General features: G+C 35.6%; 1 protein-coding gene across 1 annotated transcript; it reads left to right on the top strand.

Annotated features, from left to right (window-relative positions):
• Positions 1-1,885: 1,885 nt before the first annotated feature.
• On the top strand, positions 1,886-23,711 carry LOC140797211 (AUGMIN subunit 6-like). The gene is made up of 13 exons (XM_073150490.1): positions 1,886-2,321; positions 2,420-2,476; positions 2,566-2,660; positions 2,973-3,123; positions 4,229-4,354; positions 4,472-4,631; positions 6,628-6,688; positions 6,773-7,043; positions 14,005-14,130; positions 21,842-21,982; positions 22,139-22,385; positions 22,568-23,026; positions 23,229-23,711. The coding sequence occupies exons 1-13, from the start codon at positions 2,097-2,099 to the stop codon at positions 23,267-23,269; spliced, it is 2,160 nt and encodes a 719-aa protein (XP_073006591.1). The 5' UTR covers positions 1,886-2,096; the 3' UTR covers positions 23,270-23,711.
• The last annotated feature ends 1,214 nt before the right edge of the window (positions 23,712-24,925 follow it).

Raw genomic sequence — 24,925 nt, 5'->3', positions numbered from 1 at the left:
AGAGAGAGAGAAGAATGAAACTCATAGACGAGTGTGATAGGGAAAGGGCACCACTAGTAGCAACTTAAGAGCAAGCCCAAAGAGAAAGGTCAAACAAACTATGAGGGAACTCTTAAAGATGGAAAAGAGAAACTGAAAAGGGGCTCCAGGAGAAGAGTTACTTGGCTTTAGTTGTTGATACTACCAATACAATCTTTTTCCCTTTATATTTACTTTCAATTTAGATCATCAATAGCTAGAAAATTTTTACTTATGATAACGATCTATGATCGAAATTGTTTGTTAATAAAAGGGTCAATAGATTAGCATTGCTTTTATATGCTATAAATCTTAGTTCTCTTGTTAGTAATTTATACGCATCACTTTTGCTATACGTATTATGGCTTTAAGTTTATATTATTTTTTTTTCTGTACAAAAGACTATTACTTATGGTACAATCTTTTATATGTACATATAATTATACTATTACTTATGGTACAATCTTTTATATGTACGTATAATTATGTTAGATATCAATCGAGAGCTTCTCTGGTTTTTCTCTAATCGGGGTTAAAACTCCTGAAATTACAAATACCAAGATATAACTCACCCGTTGAACAGGGACTAAAGCTAGCCTAGGGTTAGTAAAAATTAATAATTTATACCAACTTATATAAGTCGATAAAAGACAGCAAAACCCTCACTTTTATTTCGATGTTCTCTACATATCATATCTAATTAATGTGAATTATTGATAACAAGTAAGAATAATTTTCTTAAAGTTTATTACTTTATGGTGTTTGTATCAATAACTCTTTAGATTATTATTATTTAAGCAAGAAATTTTTTTTTCTGGAATTGAAATATTGCTGACCAAATAGCCTCTAGAATGCACTTGATTTTTAAGATACTCCTTTGGGCCTCTACAGTGGATTAGTGGGGGCAATTGCCTTTGTGCCAACGTTATACTTTGATGTACTTAGAATCGAAGTCAGGAAAAATTACATTCACACCCTGCATATTCTTAAATTTACTATTCACACCCTATCACTCGAAGATCAAGTTGACCAAAAATATAAAAAGCATAACATTCTGTTTAAGAATCAAACTTTGAATTTAAAGATAGGGTAATTTATTAAAACCACCCTATATTTTGCTTACATTATTATTAACACCATTAAATATAGGTGTATTATTCATTGACCTTCTATTGTCTAAAATCCCCATTGAAGTAAATTTAACTTAACAACCACTGACAGTGTAATACTATCTAGAATATTCCTCGAGCCCTCTTAGGTAAGAAAAAAACTACCTTTAGTAGAGAAAAATTGAGTATACTAACTCAAATCTCTCAGATAAATATATCTAAAGTATAAGAATATCACTACGCCAAATCATACGAGTTAGAAAAAAAAATAATATTGGCTTGAGAGGATCCACTCCATTTGTCAAACATTAACTAAAACCCCGTAAAAGCTTTCCTTCCGCTCTTTAATATCTACTTATATTAAGCTCTTTATATAGGTGTCTAGACTCGTATCTTTTCTTAGTTAAATTAGAATACATCTCTAATCTCATCAGAGAGGACTCCTTATAAATCTCATAATTTAACTAAAGAAATCTCCTCTTCGTGAGGATGGGATAGATTAATTTACACGAAAGAATTACAGCCATTTAGTTTATATGATAATTGCTGGATAAATGAAGAAAAATAGTATTTGTATGGTAAGGTTGGAATAATAATAGAAGTCCTTAATAAAAGATTTTCTTCTAAATATGAGAGAAATTTCTTAGAATAAAGTCCAAATACGGGGATCGAATTATAGATACTAAACATGCAGGGTGTAAAATGTAATATTTGTTTGAAAATTTTGAACCAACCCGGTCTCTCACAAGTACTAATGCATTCGAGGATGCAGACAATTTACTCCTTTCCGATTTCAAATGCCATCCGATCCGCTCCACTTGAAGATCTAATCCTTGGACGAGAAAAGAAATGAATCCCCCGATAACTACCCCATCATCCGAGTAGTACTACAACGAGATCGAGTTGGGAGGTGGAGTTCGAGAGAGAAATCTATGGAGTTGTGAGGTGAAGATCGAGATCAAGAGAGCAATGGCGACAGAGAGGGAGAAGGAGAGGGAGGCGGAGCTGGAGAGCGCCATGTACACCAACTGCCTTCTCTTAGGGCTCGATCCCGCGATCCTGGAGATTGGCGGCGCCGGCGGCGGAGGTGGAAGGCCCAGGGTTGGTCAATTCCGCCACTCTAACCCTAGGTTAGGCGAGCAGCTCCTCTACTTCCTTCTCTCCTCTCTCAGAGGTCCCGTACAGTCTTCCAAGGTCTCGAGTTCGACTACATTACCGATTCCTCTCCATTTTTCTATTTGGTTTCTGATTTTCTTTTTCTCGATTTTGGTTGGGGTTTGGTGAAATGGTAGGATTTCGACAAGGTGTGGCCGATATTTGATTCGGCGCAGTCGAGGGATTTTCGGAAGGTAAAGTTTTGCATGTGGTTTGATGAGATTTCAACTGCCTTTTGATGTCGGTATTGAGTTATGAATTTGTTTTGGGGCGTGGGAGGAAGATTGTGCAAGGGATTATTAGTGAACTGGAGTCGCAAGGTGCGCTGCCGAGGAGTAATTCTAGGGTTTCGTCACTGGCGACGTGTTGCGGCCCGAGGTCAGTTGTTTATCTGCATTGTGATTTCATGGCCAGATATTTAGCTTTTCTTTGTGCTTTCTAGGCCACGATATTCATATACCAGTTGAACTGGTTTAGCATGTTTAATAACTCACTTTTTGATTGCCATGATGATTGCTTTTGTAAGACTAGATCATTTTGAATTATTGCTTTCTAGTAGGTACACTTATTTACCATGATACTCTTCATATGAAGGCTTTCTTCGTTTTCTCATACGGTTCTTATATTTTCTCTGGATGAATATGAGATGCATCTTCATCGACAACTGAGTTGCTGATTCATTTTATGCAGATTTGTTGAGCTCTTGTGGCAACTTTCTGTGCATGCTTTAAGAGAGGTTCACAAAAGAACGTTTGCTGCAGATGTAGCATCTAACCCTCTTCCTGCTTCACTGACAGATGTTTCTTACCTACATGCAGCTGCATTACTTCCTGTGACTAAGGTAATTCAGACAATTTTCTACTTTGCAAATTCTTGCCTCTCACTTTCTCCTTTCTTTTTGGCTTTTGTTGATTGCATATCTCAAACTACTTCTGCAATTAGTTTTCTTATAGCTGTGTAACAGGGACAAATATCATTTGGTGGTTATTGGTTCAGTTAGTTTCTCTAATGGGGGAAGTTTATCATGGTTGTTGGTTCAGTTAGTCATAGCCTCATATGTCCATTTGGCGGGGTCTAAGTTGGTTTGTTGTTGCCAGCCAGATCTACTTTGTCCAAATTGATTTGCATTTCAAGCTTGTAAATGTACATGAAATGGGCTGATGCTAGCCTGATCTTGGTCTAGACTGTGAAGACAACCACAGTTTTTGTATGCCAACAATTTTGCATCACTTATTATAACAAGTAAGGCTTGCCTCCTCGAACCTAAGTAGCTTGAGTTCTAGTCATTCAAATGACTTCTCTAGTAAAAGGGGTAAGACCTGCGTACATCTTGCCCTCTCCTGACTCCGCATTAGCCTCTCTCTCTCTCTCTCTCTCTCTCTCTCTCTCTCTCTCTTCCTCTTGTCCCCTATGCAGTCTCTTCCTTGTCTCTGTCTCCTGAATCTCCTATTCTGTCCTATGTTGCCTGATGTTGTTTACTTCAATTTGCTTACTCATTATGCCATGCCCTAAATTTCTTATCTATATTGATGTGTTCACTGTGGTTTTAGTCACTTCAATCAAGATTGTGACTATTGTGCTGCAAGCTGGTGGTTCACTCTATCTCTTCCTTGGATACTCATTCTTCTTGTGCCCTTTAATAGATAGACATTTTTTTTCTTGGGCATTTTCAGGCTCAAAACAAGCATGTGTTGAACTGTTAACTTTGCAAGGGCTTTGGGATGACCAGAAAAGCAGCCCAAACTATGAATTTGGTGACTACGAGTAGCAAGATTGATATAATACACATGTAGAAGGGAACTAATATGATCCTTTAGCATGACACAAAGTGTTCAGCCTTTTAGAATGTTGAAATATAGACAAACACATGCATGTGGTAATGATTTATTCTTCAATTATCTGATGGCTTCTTTTCACCTTTTTTAATAAGCATGTGCCATAAACAGGCAAGGATAGCTCTTGAGAGACGGAAGTTTTTAAAGAATGCAAATAATGCTGTTCATAAACAAACTACCTGGTCTAATTTAGCCCAGGAGATGACATCTGAATTTCGGGGCCTTTGTGCTGAAGAGGTAGATGGTAACTTCTTTACATCCCTTAGATGAGTTTATATATTTCATTTGTGAGTTTAGAAAAGCTAGCACTACTAAATAGTCATTTATGTGATGTTTGCTAACTGCTTATTTCAGGCCTATTTGCATCAACAGTTAGAAAAGTTGCAGGGTATGAGAAACAAAGCTAAGCTGGAAGGGGAATTGTGGGATGATCATATCTCAAGCACTTCTGGCCAGAAAACACATATGGTTTCGAAGGCAACTTGCTTGTGGGAGTCATTATTAGCTCGCAAAAGTAAGGATGTTTAAAATCATATAATAGTTTAAGCAAATTTAGGCTAAAATTATGTTGATGCACTTAATTATAAAGTGATGTGGCCTATGAGCATTACGAAAAAAGATTATGAGGTACCTAGATCCACCTCTAAGGAGAAAAGATAGTACCTTTGTGATTCTCTTTACTTGCCTCCAAGTACTATTTTCATACTAGTATGGCTAGATAGATAAGAAAGATAGAAAATGATTCACCAAGTCATAGAGAAAGAAAATCAAACCCACATGATTATGGGGGACAAAGGAAGTGTGGGATCCACTACAAAAGAGAGAATAAGAGAGTTAGAGAAGAGGAGGAGAAGGGAAAGAAAGATAAATGTGTAATCTTCTACAAAAATATTGTCTCAAATGGGAGAACTAGAACATTACTTTCCTTTTCCCTAAGTAGGTTTTGATCATGAACTAGATCATTCTCATAGAAAACCATTCCTACACAGATGGGTACCAATTATCAAATTGTTATTCAGATATTTTCTAGGGCTCCATTTGGTTCAAGTCTAGTAGTTGAGCGCGGCTTTCTAGATTTACTCTAAGCCTCATTGTAGATATTCTTAAACTAGTCTAAGAAAATTGGGTATTTGGTTGTGAACTAGGCTAGGAGTGTAATTATTATCTTGATGTGATATGAAAAAAATGAAAAAGAAGTTGATTTTGGAGAGAAATTGATGATTTGTTATATTAATGGACCAAAATGCTCTTTCACCCTTTGACTTTGAAGTATGTTAGTATCAGAATATTTTTTGTTTTTTAATGATGGTTAATTTTTTTTTTTTTTGAAAGAAATCGAAATGATTGCAGGGTTACAAGCCTTACGTCCACAACCATTAATGTTACAATTTATTTTTTCTCTTTTTCAATAAGTCTTGTGAGGGCTTGTGCGGTTGCAAGCTTGCAAGCAAAAGTGCAAGGTTAATTTTTTTTTTTCAAGTCTTGCAGGGGCTTGCGCAGTTGCAAGTCTGCAAGTAAGATTTTAGGGTAGTTTGTTTATTTATTATTTTTTTTAATCTTGTCGGCTTGGAAGCTCACATGTAAGGTTATGTTTTTTTTCGTAAGAAGCCTTCAATATTGCAAATTGAGGATATATGAGAGAGAATTTGAAATAGGGGTATTATTATTAGTTTATTACTTTTCATGTGATATGAAAAAGTAAAAAATATTTATTTTTTTAGAAAAGTTGAGGATATGTCATGTAAATAGTATCAAAAAATTATTATTAAATTTGTAAAAGATATTTTATTTCAGGGGTAAATTTGTAATTTCAGAATATTTTAAACTTAGACTCAATTTATATTTCTCTCTTCTCTCTCACCTTTTGAACTTGGTCAAGAATAAACTGATGTTTGGTTACTGATTATAATTAGTGGTCCCTAACCAAATTTATAGAAATTGATTGGGCTCACACCAAATAGGGGCCTAATATTCTATTGACCTTGTAATATCCTCTTTTATCTGCTGATTCAATAGCAACAATGTTAGTAAGAATATCTATATAAATAGACAATTATTCACTTAGGGATGGTAGAAGTATTTTTCCCATTTTTAGAAGATCATTTCACTAAACAGAAAATGGCTCATTTTATAATAGGAGAGGATGCCGCATTCATACATATATATTTTTCTTGTAAAAGTAAACTAATATCTTATAGAACATCTTTAATTCATCACTACCGAATACCAATTGAACCCTAGCTGTCAGGGAAGATCTCACTATGCTTCAATCTAGAGTCAAAACTAAATTTACTATTTGCGTTTAATATTGTCCAATTTTATATAAGTGAGTAGTCTAAGGCTCTAAGCAAAGACCGATATTTTTCTTGCCTCTACTCATGTATGAGGCTGCCTTTTGGAATCTTATGATCCTTTTTTTTAGAACCGCTTGGGAGATGCATTAATTGCCTTTTTGTATATTCTTATCATTTTCCTTTCAAGAATTCTCAGATTAATTTTATTTCATGCAGGTCAACATGAACTTCTAGCTTCTGGACCTATCGAGGATTTGATAGCCCACCGTGAGCATAGGTGAAATTAACTGTTCTTTTAGATCTAATATTTTATCTTCTTTTTGTGTTTATGTTTTCCTGAAAGAAAATAATTTTCTATTAGGTATCGCATATCTGGATCATCACTGCTTGCAGCCATGGATCTAAGTTCATCTGTTCCATATTCAGAGGTATTATCTGTTCGAGCTGGTGAACTTTCTCCAGCAATGGATCATCAGGACCAAATGGATGCTTTTCAACATCAAGCGACAAATGAATCTCTTTCACGGGTAGATGATAAAGGTGGAAGGGTTCATTCCACTGTCGATGTAGCTGAAGTCATTAGACGTTGGACTCATGCTCTACAACGAATTCATAGACAATCACTTCATTTGGTATGTTAGTGTCTCTTGCACCTGAGCTTATGTATGCTGTTATTCATGTAGAAGTTTTTCTTTTGACATGTACAATCAGCTATACCTTTTGGATACTATCAGTCTTACAAAGATAATGTCACAACCCGAAATAGGAATCATGACCGGCCATGCATCTCAATATGCTTGAGATACACGAAGCCTTATTAATACTTTCTACGTGTACGGTGGCAAAATAAATAAATAAAATGAAAATCTGCTTTATTAAATTTAAAACTAATTACAATAAACATAAAACAATATTATTGTTTTTGAGTCTAAAAACTAAATAAATAAAACTTCTAATCTAAAGCATAAAATCCCAAAAGAGAGGAAAAGTAAATAGGTGAATCCAAAGTGGAGGTGGAGTCCGGGTACATCTCGCTCAGTCACCTCGCTGACTATTACCTGAGATAGATAAATAAATACAAAAAAAAAGAATCCATGAGCCAACAACTATAGGTCAGCGAGTGGAATTCACTCGAAAACGAAATAAATTTTAAATCATATTAATGCTGAATAAAATTAAACTAAAATCAATAATATCCATAACAATATGCAATAGACATGCTCTTTAAATAATAACAATGATAACAATTGAGAAGTCACAACTTGTAACCTTTCACGGTTTCAACATATTAACATCTTTTTAATATTTATACTATCATATATCTCAATGGGTCTAAACCCTATGGATCCACATCAACTAGAAGTCACCTCGAGATGACGCTCGGGACTTTTCTTCATAGCTGATCCGGTTAGGGTCATCAGATGGTATCACTATGTGATCAACACACTCTGTTTTTTTCACTAATCGTTGAGAGAAGTTAGAGTCACCTAGAAAATTTCTCATTCATCGTAGGACTGTTTCCTAATCCCGTCAGAGTCACCTAAGAAAGTCACCACAGTAATATGATTTAGGACTTTCTCCTGGACTTCCAGATAGACTTGAGTCACCATGGAAAATTGCAAGCGATTTATACCGGGACTGTTATCCAAGTTGTACCAATACTAGTCTCATTTTTTCTTTTCACTAAATTTAATATTTGCACAAAGTATGGTGATGCACTGAGTATAATGATTAAATGCACATAGAAAATATAACAATTAAATTTTTACACGTACGGATTAAATAAATAGATTTGCATACAAATTGTAACAATTAAATTTTTGCACGTAACGGTGAAATAAATAATTTGCACACAGAAAATTTACATGGTCTGACAAAGGTACGAAATATAATAAAATAAATATGTGAGTGAACCCACTCACCTGAGTCTAGGCAAGACATCCGAAATCTCAAATCTCTAGCTCACATACTAAAAATCACCACCTTAAATAATAAATAATAATAAATTTTTTAATTTGAATAATATTAATATTTTTAAAATTTAAAAACTAAAAGGAACTAAAATAAGTTTAATTTACCCATTGGATTGGGCTAGGCTACTGCTGGCCCGGCCCAATTCAAAAAAAGAACTAATCGGGCTGGGTCAAGGCCCAACCAAAATTAAGTGGATTGGGCTCGGGTTAACCCGCAGCCCACTCAAATAAGTGGTTCGGGTCGGGTCTTTGGATCCAAAATTCAACCTAAACCCGAACCCGAAACTTAAAAGAAAAGGGTTGGCTCGGGTTAAACCCGAGCCCCACCCAAACCCCTTCTCTTCTTGTGACCGACGCGAGGAAGAGAAGGGTTAAGGGAGGGAGTGACCGCTGGCTACCCCGCCGGCGGCGGTTCACGACCACCCTTAACCTCTCGGCTCTCTCTCTTTCTCTCTCTCTCTCTTTTTCTCTCTAAGTGGAAGAGAACCAACCACGGACGGCCGACGTCGACTGGAGCCACGAGGGCTCTCCCAGAAGGCAACCAAGGCGCAAGACCAACGGCTGGAGCTCTTGAGCACGAGCAGCAGTGCCCGAAGCCGTCGGCCGGCGTGAGTAGCAGACGAAGCCGAAAACCCACAAATTTAGGTATTTTCGTTTTACCTTATTAAACTGAAATTAATTTTGAGGGGTGGGAGAGGGCTTTCCAAGGAGTCGCGTGGTGGTCTCCGTTGGCTCCGGCGGCGCTTCGGCAGGTTGATTCCACGGTGTGACTTCGTCGGTGAGGAAGAAGAAGGTGAAAAGGGAGGAAGAAGAGAGAGAAGGGAGGGCTGAGATGGTTAAGCAGAGAGAGAGAGGGGATTAAGGTTTTTAATTTATAGATTAAGGAAAAATTCTGATCTAATCCGATGCGGATTAGACGCGATTTCGCCTTGCGCCTCGTCGCGTGCCGGAGAGGGAGAGGGGAGGGGCTGCACGTGCAGAGCACGTGCACCCTCCTCTCTCAACCCCTAAAATTTTTATTTTATTTTTAATTTTTTTTCTCTGGTTCTTACAGGTAATGAGAGAATTTTTTTTCCTACCTCAAAGTATCCCCTCGTACTAGCATGAGAGATGGCATGGATAGAAGATAACCTACCAAGCCATGGGGGAAAGAAGATCAAACCCACCTTGCTGTGGGGCAAAGAAATTTAACCCACTGGCTTGGAGGGAAAGAAGGTTAATTTACATGATTTGTGGGAGAAGAAGAAAATCCAACTAAATTGTGAGGGATAAAGAAAGTTTAGAATCCACTACATGAGAGAGAAGGGGAAAGGGATAAACTAGGAATTTTTCACAATAGTGATAATTTTAATTTTCATGATTCTTTTGATTTTCCGAATTCCCATCATCTTATAAATACTAGAGATGAGGAGATTACATCAAATCCTATCGAAGCCTTTTTAAAAACAAGATAACAACCAAATTTCCTTATTTTAGGATTTTAACCAAATAGGAGGTTAAACATAAATCTAAATTTTAGATAAAAAATACATTAGAAAATAATAAGTAAATGAAAATCTAATCAGCTTGGGTTGTCACAGTGAGCACAGATCTAGATGGGCACTGGGGAGTACCAAGGTTTTTGACTATTTGAGAGACTCCTCTCATGTTGATACCGGTACTTTACTAGCACAATATGTATCGAGCCATGTCGACCATACAGACTAACATGACTTCCATTAAGGAACTACAAGTCTACCACTGTCGCTGCCTGCATCACTTAGACCATGATCGTTAGAAATTTATATCTTTGTGGAAATCTTCTTATAACCACAGAGAGGACCAGTGCATATATAAATCTGAGTAGGCTTCATGAAAGAGAACAAATTCGGAAGGTTGGTTGTCAATGTGATATTAACATTTAAATTTCGTAGAAGACTTCTATTAAAATATAATGTTGGAAAGGAAGGTTTGCCATAAATTCTCTAAGGCCAGTAAGTTGGTAGAGCAACATACTATACTACTTGTCTGCACAAATCTGTTGGCCGTAGTTTCATGCATTTGATGTGTTGGTCCTTTTTATAGCATTTTCTACTGATCATAAGCATATATAGTCCTTGCTTTGCATCAGGCAGCATCATTTTACTTGTCAAAAATTACAAAGATATGGAAGGAGATATAAATGATACTTCTGTTAAGGTTCTTGCTAATTTATTAACATGTATCATACTAGCTATGATATTCTGTACACTAATGTTGATTAGTAACATGCTTGCATATTTGGGTTTGATGATTAGCATAGTTAATTAGTTATACGAGGATTTTGCAATTGAACAAAAATATGCCCTTACTTTTAGCTATTCCTAGTTAGGATTGGAAGTCTTGCTTTAATATAAACAATTGCATTTAAGCCAATAATTAGATGGATAATTGAGCGGAATGATTTGAAGAAAATACTAATGAAAGGATTCTATTATATAGTTACCTGTTAGAAGCCTATGGGATAAGTAATAGTTGATTACTTTAATTCACACATGCACAACACAACTTGTAAATGAAATTGCTTTTTTCTTTTGAGTGGGTATCAAGTTTGTATATTACCATCCAACTACCAAATCAGGTAGTTCCTTTCTCATAGATATTTTCTTGCGGTTTTTTGTGTGTATACCCTTAAATATTCTCTTATTTGCTTATATGCCCTTCTAAGGTTGATATTTACTTGTATACCCTTCAAAATATATGTTATTTGCATAGATGCACTTTGGGTTACTTTTCAAATTAATTCTCAATGATTTTATAGAAAATGGATTTTTATAAATCACACCCTACATTTTGTCTATTTTATGATTCACACCTCGTCTTTGGCGATTTTATAACGCCTCATTTTCTGTATAATGTTCATTTAATATCCTGAGTTAACTTAACCTAACCATAATGGAACTGAATGATACCAGAAAGAGAATATTCTATTATAATCCACTATGTAATTTATAATATTTCTAAATTACCCTTGTACTTATCTTTAATTATATTTATAACTTGAACATCCATACTTGTTGCTTTTTCTCAAACCATGGAGAATATCACCTAAATGCCAAGCCAATCTTAGAGCTTTCAAACTCCAAGCCAAGGAGATCTTAGAGCTTCCGAAACGCTAAGCCGATTTTATCGCTTATGACCTCAAAGATGGGGAGGGAGATGAAGAAAATTTGGGGAAAGATGGAGAAAAAAAGGGTTTGAGCTGGAGAGATGGAGAAAAATAGGTAAAATTGGGGGAAACTTCTAAGGCTTGTACGTGGTAGGGATTTTGGGGGATTCTTGTGGGTTGTAGGTTTTAATATTATAATTTTGTGAGATAGGGTTTAGTTATAGATAAGAGGATTTAGATTTTGTGGGGTTAGGGTTTATTTTAGGGAAGAAGGATTTTGTCGGGATTTAGGTTAGGTCAAGGTATTTTAGTAATCTTTGAACTAGAGTCAAATAAACTATATAACATGGTTAATGTCAGTTAACTAAAGTAACGTTAGGGTGTTAAATGAACATTATAGAAAAAATGAGGGGTTGAGTTATAAAATCCCCAAAGACGGTCCGAATCATAAAATAAGCAAATTTGTAAAAATCCCTATAGAAAAAGATGAAAATACCCTTAACTAAGAAATATATGAAACTTATAGTAGGGATATTTTTTTCTATATTTAAATTATTCAAATTTTAATGGTTAATTAACTGCAAGGGGTATCTATACAAAAAATAAGAGTTTTAAAGAGTATACATGCAAAAATTGTTTGTTTTTAGGGGTATACATACAAATATCAACTTCAGAGGGGCATAGAAGCAAATAAGAGAATTTTGAAATGTATATGTGCAAAAAACCCTATATTCTTTTGGGCATTTGTAGATGTGCTGTTTTTTGGACTAATTATGTTTCACCCTACTTTTTGCTTGTTTTAAAAAACGGCCCATCTCTTTATTTTAATGTACAAATAATATCCTTACCATCTACCAGACAAATAATAGTTAATTAACTTGTGGAGTTAACTTAATTAGAGATGAAAAATGTCAAACATGCCCCCATCCTTTTTGTGATCATCCAAGCTGATAGGTTTTTATGGATCCAATAGCGTGATTACACATCACGTTAGGAAAATTCTACTTTCTCCTGTTAGACATAGCAATCAAGGTGGGTACATGACTGCTGATTAAAGGGTATTTAGGGTAATCTGATATTTCAATAGTAATCTTAAAGGAATATTCTCTCTGTTACCCATCCTTGACTGTTTGTTAGGCTTTAACTTAGGGTTTGTATTTACACATTTAAATCAAAACAGAGAGATCATTTTGTATAAGAGGAAAATATAGGGTGTGATATGTAATAAGGAAAAATATCCTTATTTTTATTATCCAATCTAACTTTTTATTGATAAAATTGCTTGACAATATCTAGTGCAGTACTTTTTAAGGGTGCAAGATCTTGTAGAAAGTTGTTGCATGCTCTCAATGAATTTTGTTACATTTAGTTTGAAAAACTATTGGACTCAACTTGCCTTCCGAAGTATATACCTTGACCAAGTCATCTTAGTTGTTTCACTAAGTCATCTACCTTTAGAAGAAGGTTCTATATAAATATGATATGATAGGTTTAGCTCTTATTTATGTATGTCTAGTGATTTCAAGTAACTAGCTGCCAAAATAAATCCTTGTGTCTAACCGACTAATTCTAAAACAAAATGGAAACCATATTAGTATTTAGTAGAAATTAGAATATAAATTAGGGTGAGCAATTATATATGCTTCATTGCTACTTTAACCTGTATTAAAATGTTAAACAAATGTTTTTTTACTTAGTCAGGCTGTTAGAATATAAAATGTGAAAATATAACTTAAATTGTTAGAATCATGGTTCGCCGAATCGGTCGAACTCGATTAAGGCCCAATCCGAACTCTCTCTCTCTGTCTCTCTTTCTCTCTTTCACTCTTTCTTCCTCCTTTTCTCTCCTTACCATATAACTATTGTTTCTCTTATGGAGAGATCTAGCTCCAGCGAATTCCGACGAACTCAATTTATTTTTTTATTTCTCTGTTAGTTTTTTTTATTTCTTGTACTCTCTCTTTTCCTTTTCTTCTTCTTCTTCTTCACTGCATCATGGCTTTCTTTCTTTTGTTTGATTTTCTTTCACTCATTTTTTTTCTAATATCTTCTTCTTTTCAATTTTAATTGTACCATAGTTTTTCTTTATTTATTTTTGGTAATCTTTTTCTAAATTTTTAGAAATTTTCTTCCATTTTTAAATAATAATTAGAATTTTACATAATTAAAAACTTTGATTCGATCTAGGTAATCGATACGATTGATACATATCGTTTTTTTCGAAAGTCCAATCTCGATTCTGGTCCCAATTTTTTTGAACCTTGGCTAGAATAGTTGGTGAATTAACACAAGCAATTGAAAATCAAGATAATATTTTAGCCAAGGGAACTTTGATCAAACCATGAGTTAACTTGCTGAGCCATTTGAGTCTTGACTCATGAGAGACTTGAGTAAGAAAGTGTTTGAGACATAAACTGTGTTTGCATACTTGCTTCAGTTGACACCTATATAGTGTTTAATTGAATTTTTCTGATCTTTTTTTTCTTCTCATAGGCTAAAGCTAATGATGGGGAGGGCCCAGAGTTACTTCGTAGTGCAGCCGACAGTAATGGTAATGGTCATGCTGAATCATTGACCACAACACTCGCAGAACATCGCCAACATTTAGCTAGTGTACAGGTATGAAAATAGTTGTCTTTCTAGGTTTCTCATGTTTCTTTTGACCCTTGATTATCCAATGTGGGGGGCTCTTATTGTAAATGCATGGAAAAGAGTAACCAATGATGTGCATATTATAGACAAATTGGGAAATTCAACCATATCATACTTGAAGTGTGTGCATTGGTTTTCACTACCTGATGAAGACTAGTAATTGAAAAGTGGCACTATATAAATGGATCGTTTATACTGGATAATTCAAGAGCACTGTTGTCGTCCTGTCATAGTTTCATACAATTTTCATTTTTGTCTTCTATGTCCATTAGAACTAATAGAAAATGACTTCAGTGGGAACTTATTTTTAAAACTGACTTTTTTCTAGGACAAATCATATTTAGGTGGAGGACTAGAAATTCTAGCAGAGCTTTTCTTTGATGCTCTGCGTACTGCATAGAGCAATATATTGAAGGCTATATATCTTTGGGGTTGGATGCTCGATTGACATTCTGGTCATAATGTGCATAGTATAACATTTCTAAAAGCTGAAATTGACATTCTTTTGAAAAGTGGTAGGTAGTTTGCACGCAGGCAAAACTTCTTTTCGACACCTAAGCATTCTTATTCTTGTATCTTCTCAATGAACTTCACTTGAAACTATGCTGGGATAAGTCAACCGAAGCGTTCCTTTTTAAGAAGATATCCTAATTGACTAGAAATGGTACTTTACCTTGGTAGCATGGAGGAGAAGAGGCATATGGAGAGCTACAGACCTATTCATCTATTTGCTTTTCACTAGACAAACTTGGTACATGAGGAACTCTTGACAGGCATAAAGCATTGATCTTGACACAAACTAAATGGTAAATATAATTGGCATTTGGTTGAGTTGTTGGTAGAAATAGCAGGTTTATCATTCCGCTCCTACGAATTTCGAGCTGAGCTTTCACGCTACCTCAAGTAGATGTCCTTGTTCCTTAATATGATCAACTGATCATATTCATTTGATGGAATGTTATTTACTGACTGCACTATTTCCTAAGAGCCCCTTATATAATGTGATTCTTACTGCGTTCTGCCGAGTGGTGCAGGGCTTAATTTTCAATTACTAATCCATTAAAATGTATGACTTGTACTCAAAGTACTTTGCTTTTCTGTAAAGATGACTTTCATTAATTTTTACATTATGTATGACATTTATTCTTTATCATGCATCAACTGGAGTTAAATTGAACAGTATAATTGGGGTAGTGGAATAATTAAATATACTTTTATATTCTAGAACCATCTGCATTCTGCATTCTGCATTCTGCACGTACTCAGAATATATATATATATGTATATTTATGTGTGCTTTTGATGTTATGTCAATCATGAAGAACCTGATTTATCATCTTGTACTTCTGTTTAGGAGTAATTTATTTGGAAGGTTTTTTAAACTGTTTTACCACAGATTTCATTGCTGAAGTTTAATTACGGATGAGATGTCAGTGTTAAATTCAATTGATTTGAATAGAAATCTCAAAATTAATTGCTATATCTGACTACAGTCCTGACAAGCCTCTAATATTAGTTTAGTAAGCTATAAATGCTATTTCCATTGATTGAAGTATTGGCCAATTCCGTTATTGCCGAAACAGATCGGCCGATATAGCCGATCTCTGATCTGAAATATCTAAAAAGGACCGATACAACCGATATGATCAATATGTATCGTTTTTTCAAGCAATTGATTTAGATCTCGAAACTGATACTTAGTACCTTAGCTATTTCTAGATTCTACTTAGATCTCTCTTGAAAAGTTCCCTGTTTTGCTTGAATAATAGAGTGTTGGGCCGCAAGTTTGCAGAGTCCAATATGGATTCAAATAGGAAGCTCTTTAGGAATTGCAGCTGAACATTTAAAGAGCTGAAGAAATGTAAGATGCAGAAGTAATCTCAGAATGGTTTGTGTTTCAGACCAGTTGGGTCTCTCTCTCGGCCTTTTTGACTAATGAGAGATTCTAGAAATATTTTCTTTCCACCTGATTTCTATCAAATTGGATGAGCTGATTACATATTCTTCCACCTTGAATCCAACTATATTAGTTAATTCATGGTGGTTAAGTTAATTTTCCTATAATCTTGTAACTATCAACAAATATAAATGCTATTATAATACACCTTCATCAAAGAAGAGGTGATTGGTTCTTGAGGTAGGATGGGGTGCAAGGCGATGCCCTAGGGTTGCCCTAGTGCAGCCACCGAAGGTGAGTAGGGTTGAGACTTAAGAGAGAGAGTTGGAGGAAAAAATATCAATAATCTCAATTATTCCTACCTGCGCTCTACTACATCTATATGTAGAGAGAGCTATAGATGGAAAGAGTAATAGGGCTAACAAAGCAGCTAGGACCCAACAAAACATAACAGAGCAACTTGATTAGGTCAGCCGACCCAATTAGGCTAAGCCCAATAACAAGTAAACTAAGCATAGATTAATTATATCATTCCACTATCTTTCTGTTCACCTTGTCCTCAAGTTAAAAAGTCAGAAAATTGGTCCATATAATCAGACTCGGCTGTCCAAGTTGCAGCATCCACTAACATTCTAGCCTACTTTTTCAGAATTTCAATGATCAAGTGACCATTGCGATGGAACACTTTGCTGTGATAAGATGCAAAGGGGCACCTTCTCAGCTAAAGCGACGAGTGATGGAAGTAAATCATAAGAGACGGGCTCAGCTACAACCACATGTCCCCATAGACTTGAGACATGAAAGATCGGATGCACTTTGGAGTCAGGTTGCAAGGTGAGGTGGTAGGTGACCGACCCGACTTGAGCTTCCACTTGGAATGACCTGAAGAAATGATGAGATATTTCTGGTTGTGGATAGGTCGAACTGAACTCTAACCATAAGGTTGAAGCTAGACATAAACCCAATCACCTATTGCAAATAACCGATCTCAGTGTCATTGATCATAAAGTTGCCTTATTCTATTTTGAGCTATCATGATGTGAAGTTTTAGCAGCCTTAGAAAATTGTCACGATTACACAAGAATGTATCAATGTCCGAGAGGCAATGGTAGACAATGAAGAATAAGACATCAATACTAGAGGAGAGTGGCCATACACATCTTGGAAGGGCGTCATGGAGATTAAGTAGGGGTGAAAACGGGTCGGATTAACTCCGACCCGACTCGCTATCCGACCCGATTCGGATCGGATTCAGATAAAAAATTTATATCCTATTCGGATACGGATAGAATTTTTGAAAAAATTCGGATATGGATTTGGATACGGGTCGGATATATTTTTCGGATTCGAATACGGATATCGGATATCCGTTTACCCGCATATTTTTTAAAATGATTTACAGTTTTTAGTTTGCTTATTTAAATAGTAAAAATTAATATTGTTACTAATAATACATTATATATTATTTATAGAGATTAATTTCTCTAATTTTATAAATTTGACATACAAAAAAATTATTTGTCATAAAACTCTTAATAATTTTGTATTAATTATATCTAAATAAAATGTTATAATTATTTTAAATTCAATCAATATCCGTTTAAGATCTGATCCTCTATCCGAAAATTATCCGTATCCGTTTAATTAGGATATGGTTTTAAATTTTGTTATCCGTCCAATATCCGTATCCGGACTAAAAATATGGATCCAGATATGGGTTGAGCACTATCTGATCCGTATCCGATCCGTTTTCACCCCTAAGATTAAGGAATGCCGAGCTATATTCTAGGACCATTCAACCCATGGTAAGGAGAGCCATTCAGGTGGTCGATACCTTACAAAATAGTGGAGATATTGCTCCTTGCCAACAACTATTTAGGACTTTAAATTTTTCATCTGTTTGAGAATGATATGTTGAGCTCATTTGAGAAGTTATGCCATGGAAGGAAAAAACTACGGCGCAGCCATCGGAGTGTGATCCTAGGTTAGGCGGGATTACCAGCTGAGTTTAAGCATATAAATAAGCGGAGGAGAAGAAACTTACTTACCAAAATTGATTGATGAACATCAAGTCTTGATTGGAAATAAGATAATGCGGCTTGCCATAAAGTTTAGCCACATGACACACGTAAACTTCGGCCAACATGCAAGCGGTATAAAGATGAAATAAGGCTAAAAAGTTAGCATACTTAATCAGTCCATCACTACCAAGATATGAAACCAGCAGCCCTCGAGTCAGATGTGGGGTAGAAGTGCTGAGATGGAGAAGAATTCTTTTAAACTCAGTACGGTGGCTTGAGGAACATGGAAGGTCGACTCCATTAGGGCCTAACATCACCATGTCGGTCGGTAGTGGCTAAGTAGGCTATGTATCATTCATGGTATTGCTTGATGGTGGAGTGACAGGGTTGCCGGCCAGGGCGTCGCTCAGTGTGGATTGATGGGATGAAAATGGGGATGACAAGGTTGATGTGGGAGTTAGACCTACGAAGCTTTTGCCAACCTCACACATTGCTATGGATTTGGTCACAATGATACACATCTTCAAAGAAAAGGTGATCGATTCTCGAGGTAGGCTAAGGTGAAAGGAAGAGGTGCCCTAGGGTTGCTCTAGTGCAGCCGTTGAAGATGAGTAGGGTTAAGAGAGAGATAATCCTGATGCCCTTGTTTGCTTTGAGTTTAGGAGTCCTTGAACTCGGTTAGGGACCCTTAGCCAAGTTTAGTGACTAAATATCTTTTTATCTTTTTGTTTTCCTAACCAGGTGCACTTCCTAATAAATAAATAATTAATTAAATAACAATTTTAATATAAATTTATATTGATTCTAATTTTATCCTTGACATGACTCAAATTGATCAATTTCATATCTTATCAATGTTCCCTCTTTTTTGTTGCAAACAATGCATATTTTTTTATTATAAAAGAGCTATTTCACCATGGCTCAAAAAAATAACCCTGAAAAGAAAATTCTTACATACTTTGAAAAAATTAAAAATTTAAATTTAATATAATTTACTGATGGGTTTAAAATGGTTGACTTGCATTTATATTTACAATTTAATAGTAATATTTTGGTACTATTTGCATGATACATGTTTAATTTTCCTAACAAAAGAAATACTTTTTACCTTTTCATATCACATCAAAGTAATAATTTCACTTCTATTTTAAATCTCCTCTTATCTATCTCTAGTTTCCCCCTAAATATTTTTTTAAAACTTACTACATAATAAATTATAAAGTGGTTGTGGACTTAGTGAGCCTTTAAGCTCCCCGATAACTCACTTTTTGTTCTTAATAAAGTTTGCAGTACGAAACAACTTAAAAATTACAAAAGTAATATAGCCTTACACGTGGGCTTATAACCAAAAACAAAAGAAAACTTAAAAACAGTAACCTTATATTATTATTTAAAAAAACATTAATCTTATGTTATTTTAGAAAAAATAAAACAATAATAATATGTAATATGTATGCTTACATGCATGCTGAGCCTGTTTGCGAGCTTACATGTTGCTTGTAAGCCTTCTTACAGGCATGTAAGCTCGCAAATTAGTAATTTAAAAGCTTTTTATTGATAAAAAAATAATATTTTTGAATTTCATAATCAAAGACAACAGGCAGTTTGGTCAATTAATTTTATATATTATTTATTTCTCTCTAGAATCAACATATTTTTTTTTTTTTTTTATATCACATCAAAAGTAATAATTATACTGTAGTATTGTTCATAACCAAACACTACATATTTTTAACCTAGTTTGAGATACCTAAATCATGACTAAGAAATTGGGCCAACTAGTCACATTTAGGACTTAAACTCAAACCAAACATACCCGATAATCTCTATATGCTCTCTACTACATCGATATATAGTGAGAGCTATATTTAGAAAGAGTTCAATGCTAACAAAGCAACTATGACCCATCGGAAGATAACAAAGCAACTCAACTAGGTCAAGCAACCCAACTAGGCAAGCCTAATAACTAGTAAGCTAAGCATAGACTAAGTTGCATCATATTATAACCCACCTATTTTGCAACAATTTAGGTGGAATCTAAAGCCTAATTATACTTCTCTTTGGTCCATTCACATCTATTATCCATCATATTGTAAGGGTTTTTTACCAAAGTACTGCACTACTGCTACATAATTTTTTTTTCACCAAAGTATAATACTGTTCAAACTAATTGCAAAACTACTATAATTTTTGCCTCGCAAAAAATTGTTTTCTAAGTCGATGATTCTTAGTGGATTTATCAATATCAAAAAGCGATTTATAAATTGATCTCTAAGAGATCTATTCATACTGTTAAAAACTTTCCAACTCCCCTCCTTTTTGACTTCACCAACCTCGTTGCTTATCTGCTTCCTTCCTCCTTCCTCCTCGTTAGCAAACCCCGCCTCGGTCCCCCCTTACCATATATTCTCCCATTCCTGCTTCTCTCCCTCAGCTTTTGGAAGCTTTCCATTCATCACCAAATAGGCAAATACCTAGGAATCTGAATATACCAACAAAATGGATTTGTCAATTTGAATGGCAAAACATTGAACCCAGCCCCCTTTTGCCATTTGGATTTATCAATACCCTTCCCTTTTCTGGATTTATTAGTACCCTCAAATGCACTCAAGCTCTCCCTGTGCTCTTTGAGTTCACGTAGGTGAGGAAAAACAATATCTCTAGTTTGTGCCTCGAAATAGAACCTAGCCCCCCTTCAGATCCATTCACTTTTGCAAGCAGGCGGGATCCAGAGCTAAAGTGGGCTGGAAGGAGGTAAGCAAATGAAGGGAGGCATTGACGACCTTCTATCTTCACAAATGGAGATCCCACAACAGTTCCACTCCAAGTTAGGCCTAGCGCTTAGCTTTCTGGCTATTGTAATCAAATAGTATGAATCACTCTCTCATATATAAATCACCTTTCTAAAGGGCAATTCATTGGTATTGATAAATCCACTAAGAATTGCTATCTCTGACAATGATTTTTCACATAATACTAAGCTAGTATAATTTATAGTAGTTTTGGAATTTGTTTGAACAATATTGTACTTTGGTGAAAGAAATAAATTCTAAGTCAGTATTTTGGTCAAAAAAACTGTGAACTTTGCTAGCATCCATGCTTATTTGTCTTGTCCAATACCTGTAAAAAATGGAAATATGTTTATGGAGCATTCTACTACAATAATAGTTCACTTGTATGGAGGACGGACATCATAGTTTTTCTGTTCAATATATATCTTGGTAGCTACAATGCCGTCCAGATATGACATTCTCATAGTAAGCAAAGTCTACTATTTTATAACTTCCTGACAAGTTCACAGGTTGCTTTAGAAATTGATTTCTGCATTTGCTACCGTCGGATCTTGACCTGATTCTTGTGCTTTTGCGTTGACATATTTCATTTTATCCATGAGTTAGGTTGGGGGTTCGAGTGGTTATGGATGTGGGCATGTGCATGTGGTCGTGAACTTGTGACTGCATTTCTTAATGTCGATTATGTTCAATTTTAGCTATTTCATAATCTTTTAACACAATTACTTTACAATGGTATGTTGGTATTTGTTATTCCTAGCATTTACTTATTTTTTTCTTTCTGTGATCCTCCATAACGACCATTATTTGCTGATGGCATTGACATCTTTAATTCATTTTGTACATGTAAAAAATGGAACTTTGATCGGACTGTCATTTTCTTTGAGCGGAATTATTAACGGTGTGATGTGATATATCATAGTATATTTCGATTACTCCCTAACTCCAACTCTTATTTTGCAATACAGGGCCTTATTGATCAACTCAAGGAAGCTGTTCCTGCAATGCAGAAATCAATATCAGAACTCACTGATGAAGTAAACAGTATTTCCTCAAGTACAATGGATGCACATTTGCCTATCCAGTCACCAAATGCTGCAGGACCAATTGTGAGCATTTCTTCATCTTTTCAATTTGTTTTGAAATTTGAATACAACCTGTTGGATCATTATTCTTCATGCTTCTAATAGTTCTTTACAGCTATAAAAACTGTTTTTATTGACAATTGCTATGCTCTAGCTCATAGATGTATTTCTGCCAAATAGGAAAGTTGTTCTGATGAAGTTGTTGAGATGACTTCCAAGCTCTCTTCTGTCTACGTTGAGAAAGTTGCAGTCAGTCCTTCTCTGAAACTCCCTCATTTGTTCAGTATAACTCCTAATTTGTCTGGGAAAGGAATGCATGCAACCAAGCAGCATGCTGTGAGTATTCAAACCAACCAGGAAAATGTAACGGCAAGGAAATCAATCACACAGTCCTCTGTCAATGTTCCTTTAATGAGTCATCCACAAGGTTAGAATCTTCTATGTTTATGCTCCTGAGGTTGTCCCTGGGTGAATATGAACATATTTGAGACCCTTGTTTTACATCTGTTGTCCTCATAATTCATGGTGATTAGGCAAAGCAAGTCTTCAGCAAGAATGAAATGGGTTCATTATTTTGTTTCTTGTTTTTCCTCTCTTTTGGTTTTACAGACAGTGATAGTAATTATGCTCAGGACATCAAGCGTTCCGTTCGTGATGCTGCCCTATCAAGGCCACCAAGCAACTCGGAATTGTTGCTACAGAAGACTAGCGATGATGGGTCTGAACACTTCTTCATCCCTCTCTCAACAGTGGCTTCCGGGAAAGAAGAAGATGCTATGCCAAATAGGAGAAAACAAAGATTGATTTTTTCTCCACCTGAAATTGCTGCACAGAAGAGTACAAAAGATTACCCTTTTAGTACTGATAGCCAATTAAATACAGTACCAACTGTGTCAACTAAGTTGAATGGACTTGATGAATATGGTGATCCAAGAAGATTTTTTCAATCATCCAATAATAATGCCCAATGGGCATCTCTTGATGCTGATGCTGCTATAGATCAAGTCTTCTCACCACCATTATTGATGGAGTCATCTCTTTTCCAAGATACATATGAGGACTTGCTAGGTATGTTCCTTCCTTTCTCGAGTCCATTTAGGCAAATTAGTTCCAGATGCCTGTTTATACAGTACTAGTTGTCTTAAATGCTGCATTCATAAATGCGTTGATGAATAAGTGTGCATTGATTCTTCTCTATTAATATCTTATCTTGGGGCTGCATCATGACGTTTGTAGAATTGATGACATCTATGTTTTCTCAACTGTGCAGCACCACTATCAGAAACTGATGCTGCTCTAATGGAATATTAGAGTTAAGGATAGTCCAGCATGTTATGACTTCCTGAACTGTTGCAGCCTAAAGAATGCCAGAAATTCTTTGCCCTAACTTTTGAAGGCCAACACAATCTGTAAGCCTATATCCACCAGCTTTAGCTTGCAAAATAGATGTGTACAAAAGAGAAGGCAAGTCAGTTTTCCATTCAGCAGGCACAGGATGTGTTTGAATCCACCATTTCTGATGCCATAACTGTAATGCATCACTAAGATGCCAGCCATTTCTGTAATTAATTACAGAAGTTGCATCTGTGTTGTGATTATTTCAGAGACTCTTCCATGCTTCCGGCTTGCTTTGTTTTTATATAAAATTGCATCATCCATTTGTACTTTCCTTCTTTCTCCCTCTACATTGTAATGTTGAACATCTGGTTTCTTCTTGGTTCATGCTATATCATGTGTAAATATTTTCTTTCGACATAGGTTGTCTACAATGGGCAAAGAGTGCATCTAAGATATACCCAGCATGATAACATGATCTCAGGTGTCACCTTTTTGTTTAATCTCAAAAAGTCTCCTAATTGTTTGCTGATGTACAAATATCCCTCATAATTTTCATCTCTGTATTTTTTATAGTGCACTGCCCTAATTTAGTCTACTATCATTATTATTATTTTATTCATGACCCAATGTTAGGGTTAAAAAAAAATACAAACAAGCTTAGCATACTGCAAAACACAGCTGTCTGCTACCAAATTCTATCTCCCCCAACTCCATAGACAGCTCACCTGTTTGCTATACATTCTTATTTGTTTATTCTCAGATTAAGAACTTTTTGGCAAGATGAGATTGAAACCAACCAAAGATTACCATACAGATGGCATGAAGGGAGTTGGTAGTGTTGGTTGGTTGAGAAAACTCCAGACAGTTAGAAAAAGATTCGGCTTGTGAGTGTTCTTATTGCTCTGATGGTGTCTATGTGGATTGAGCTGTTCCATGTGCAAAGCTGAAGGCTGCTCATACCCCATGAGGGCACTTTGTTGTCAAAAGAAGCTAGAAATTGCCCTAAAGTGTATCCAGACATAGATTGGGCTTTGGCAAGAGACATTCACTTACTTCCTTTTTAATCAATTCCTTTTTCCCTCTTATCCATACTTTTAATGAGACCAGTGGGGATACTGCCCCCTAGTTATAATCATTTGCCTACCATTGGGATAAGCACAAATTATAACACCTCTTATCTTCTCACTGTTTTGTGGCTAAAGCTTGTTGAAAAGGACAAGATGGCCATCAATTTCTTGACAAGGTTACTCTTTCATGAGCTTCCTTTGACCTGTCAAAAACTAAGGGCAAGATAGTGATAGGCCCATCTTACCACTTCTTCCTACTCTATCTTGTTGCATGTGTGATGCTCCCCTCCTCCTCTCTTCTCTTTAGATCCTATCATCTTTGTGGCCCCTCTTCTTTAAAATCTTTTTGATGAAGTCTTATGAGAGTTAGAAAAAAAAAAAAAACTTAAAAGTATCTTCACATGGGGTTGTTTCTTTTTGCTAGCAAATGATTTGAGCCAGCAGAGATGGTGTGTCATTGAGAGATTCTTCTGATACAAGCATACTTTGGATCATATTGGTGATAAGAAATGATGGATTATTAGACAAAAGTATGCTCTTTACTCTCTCTGAGGCAAGCAAA

The sequence above is a fragment of the Typha latifolia genome, chromosome 11 (genome assembly GCF_019914945.1).
Source record: "Typha latifolia isolate L0001 chromosome 11, TyphaL0001v2, whole genome shotgun sequence".
NCBI classification, from domain to species: domain Eukaryota; kingdom Viridiplantae; phylum Streptophyta; class Magnoliopsida; order Poales; family Typhaceae; genus Typha; species Typha latifolia.
This window is presented reverse-complemented; position numbering and strand designations above follow the sequence as displayed.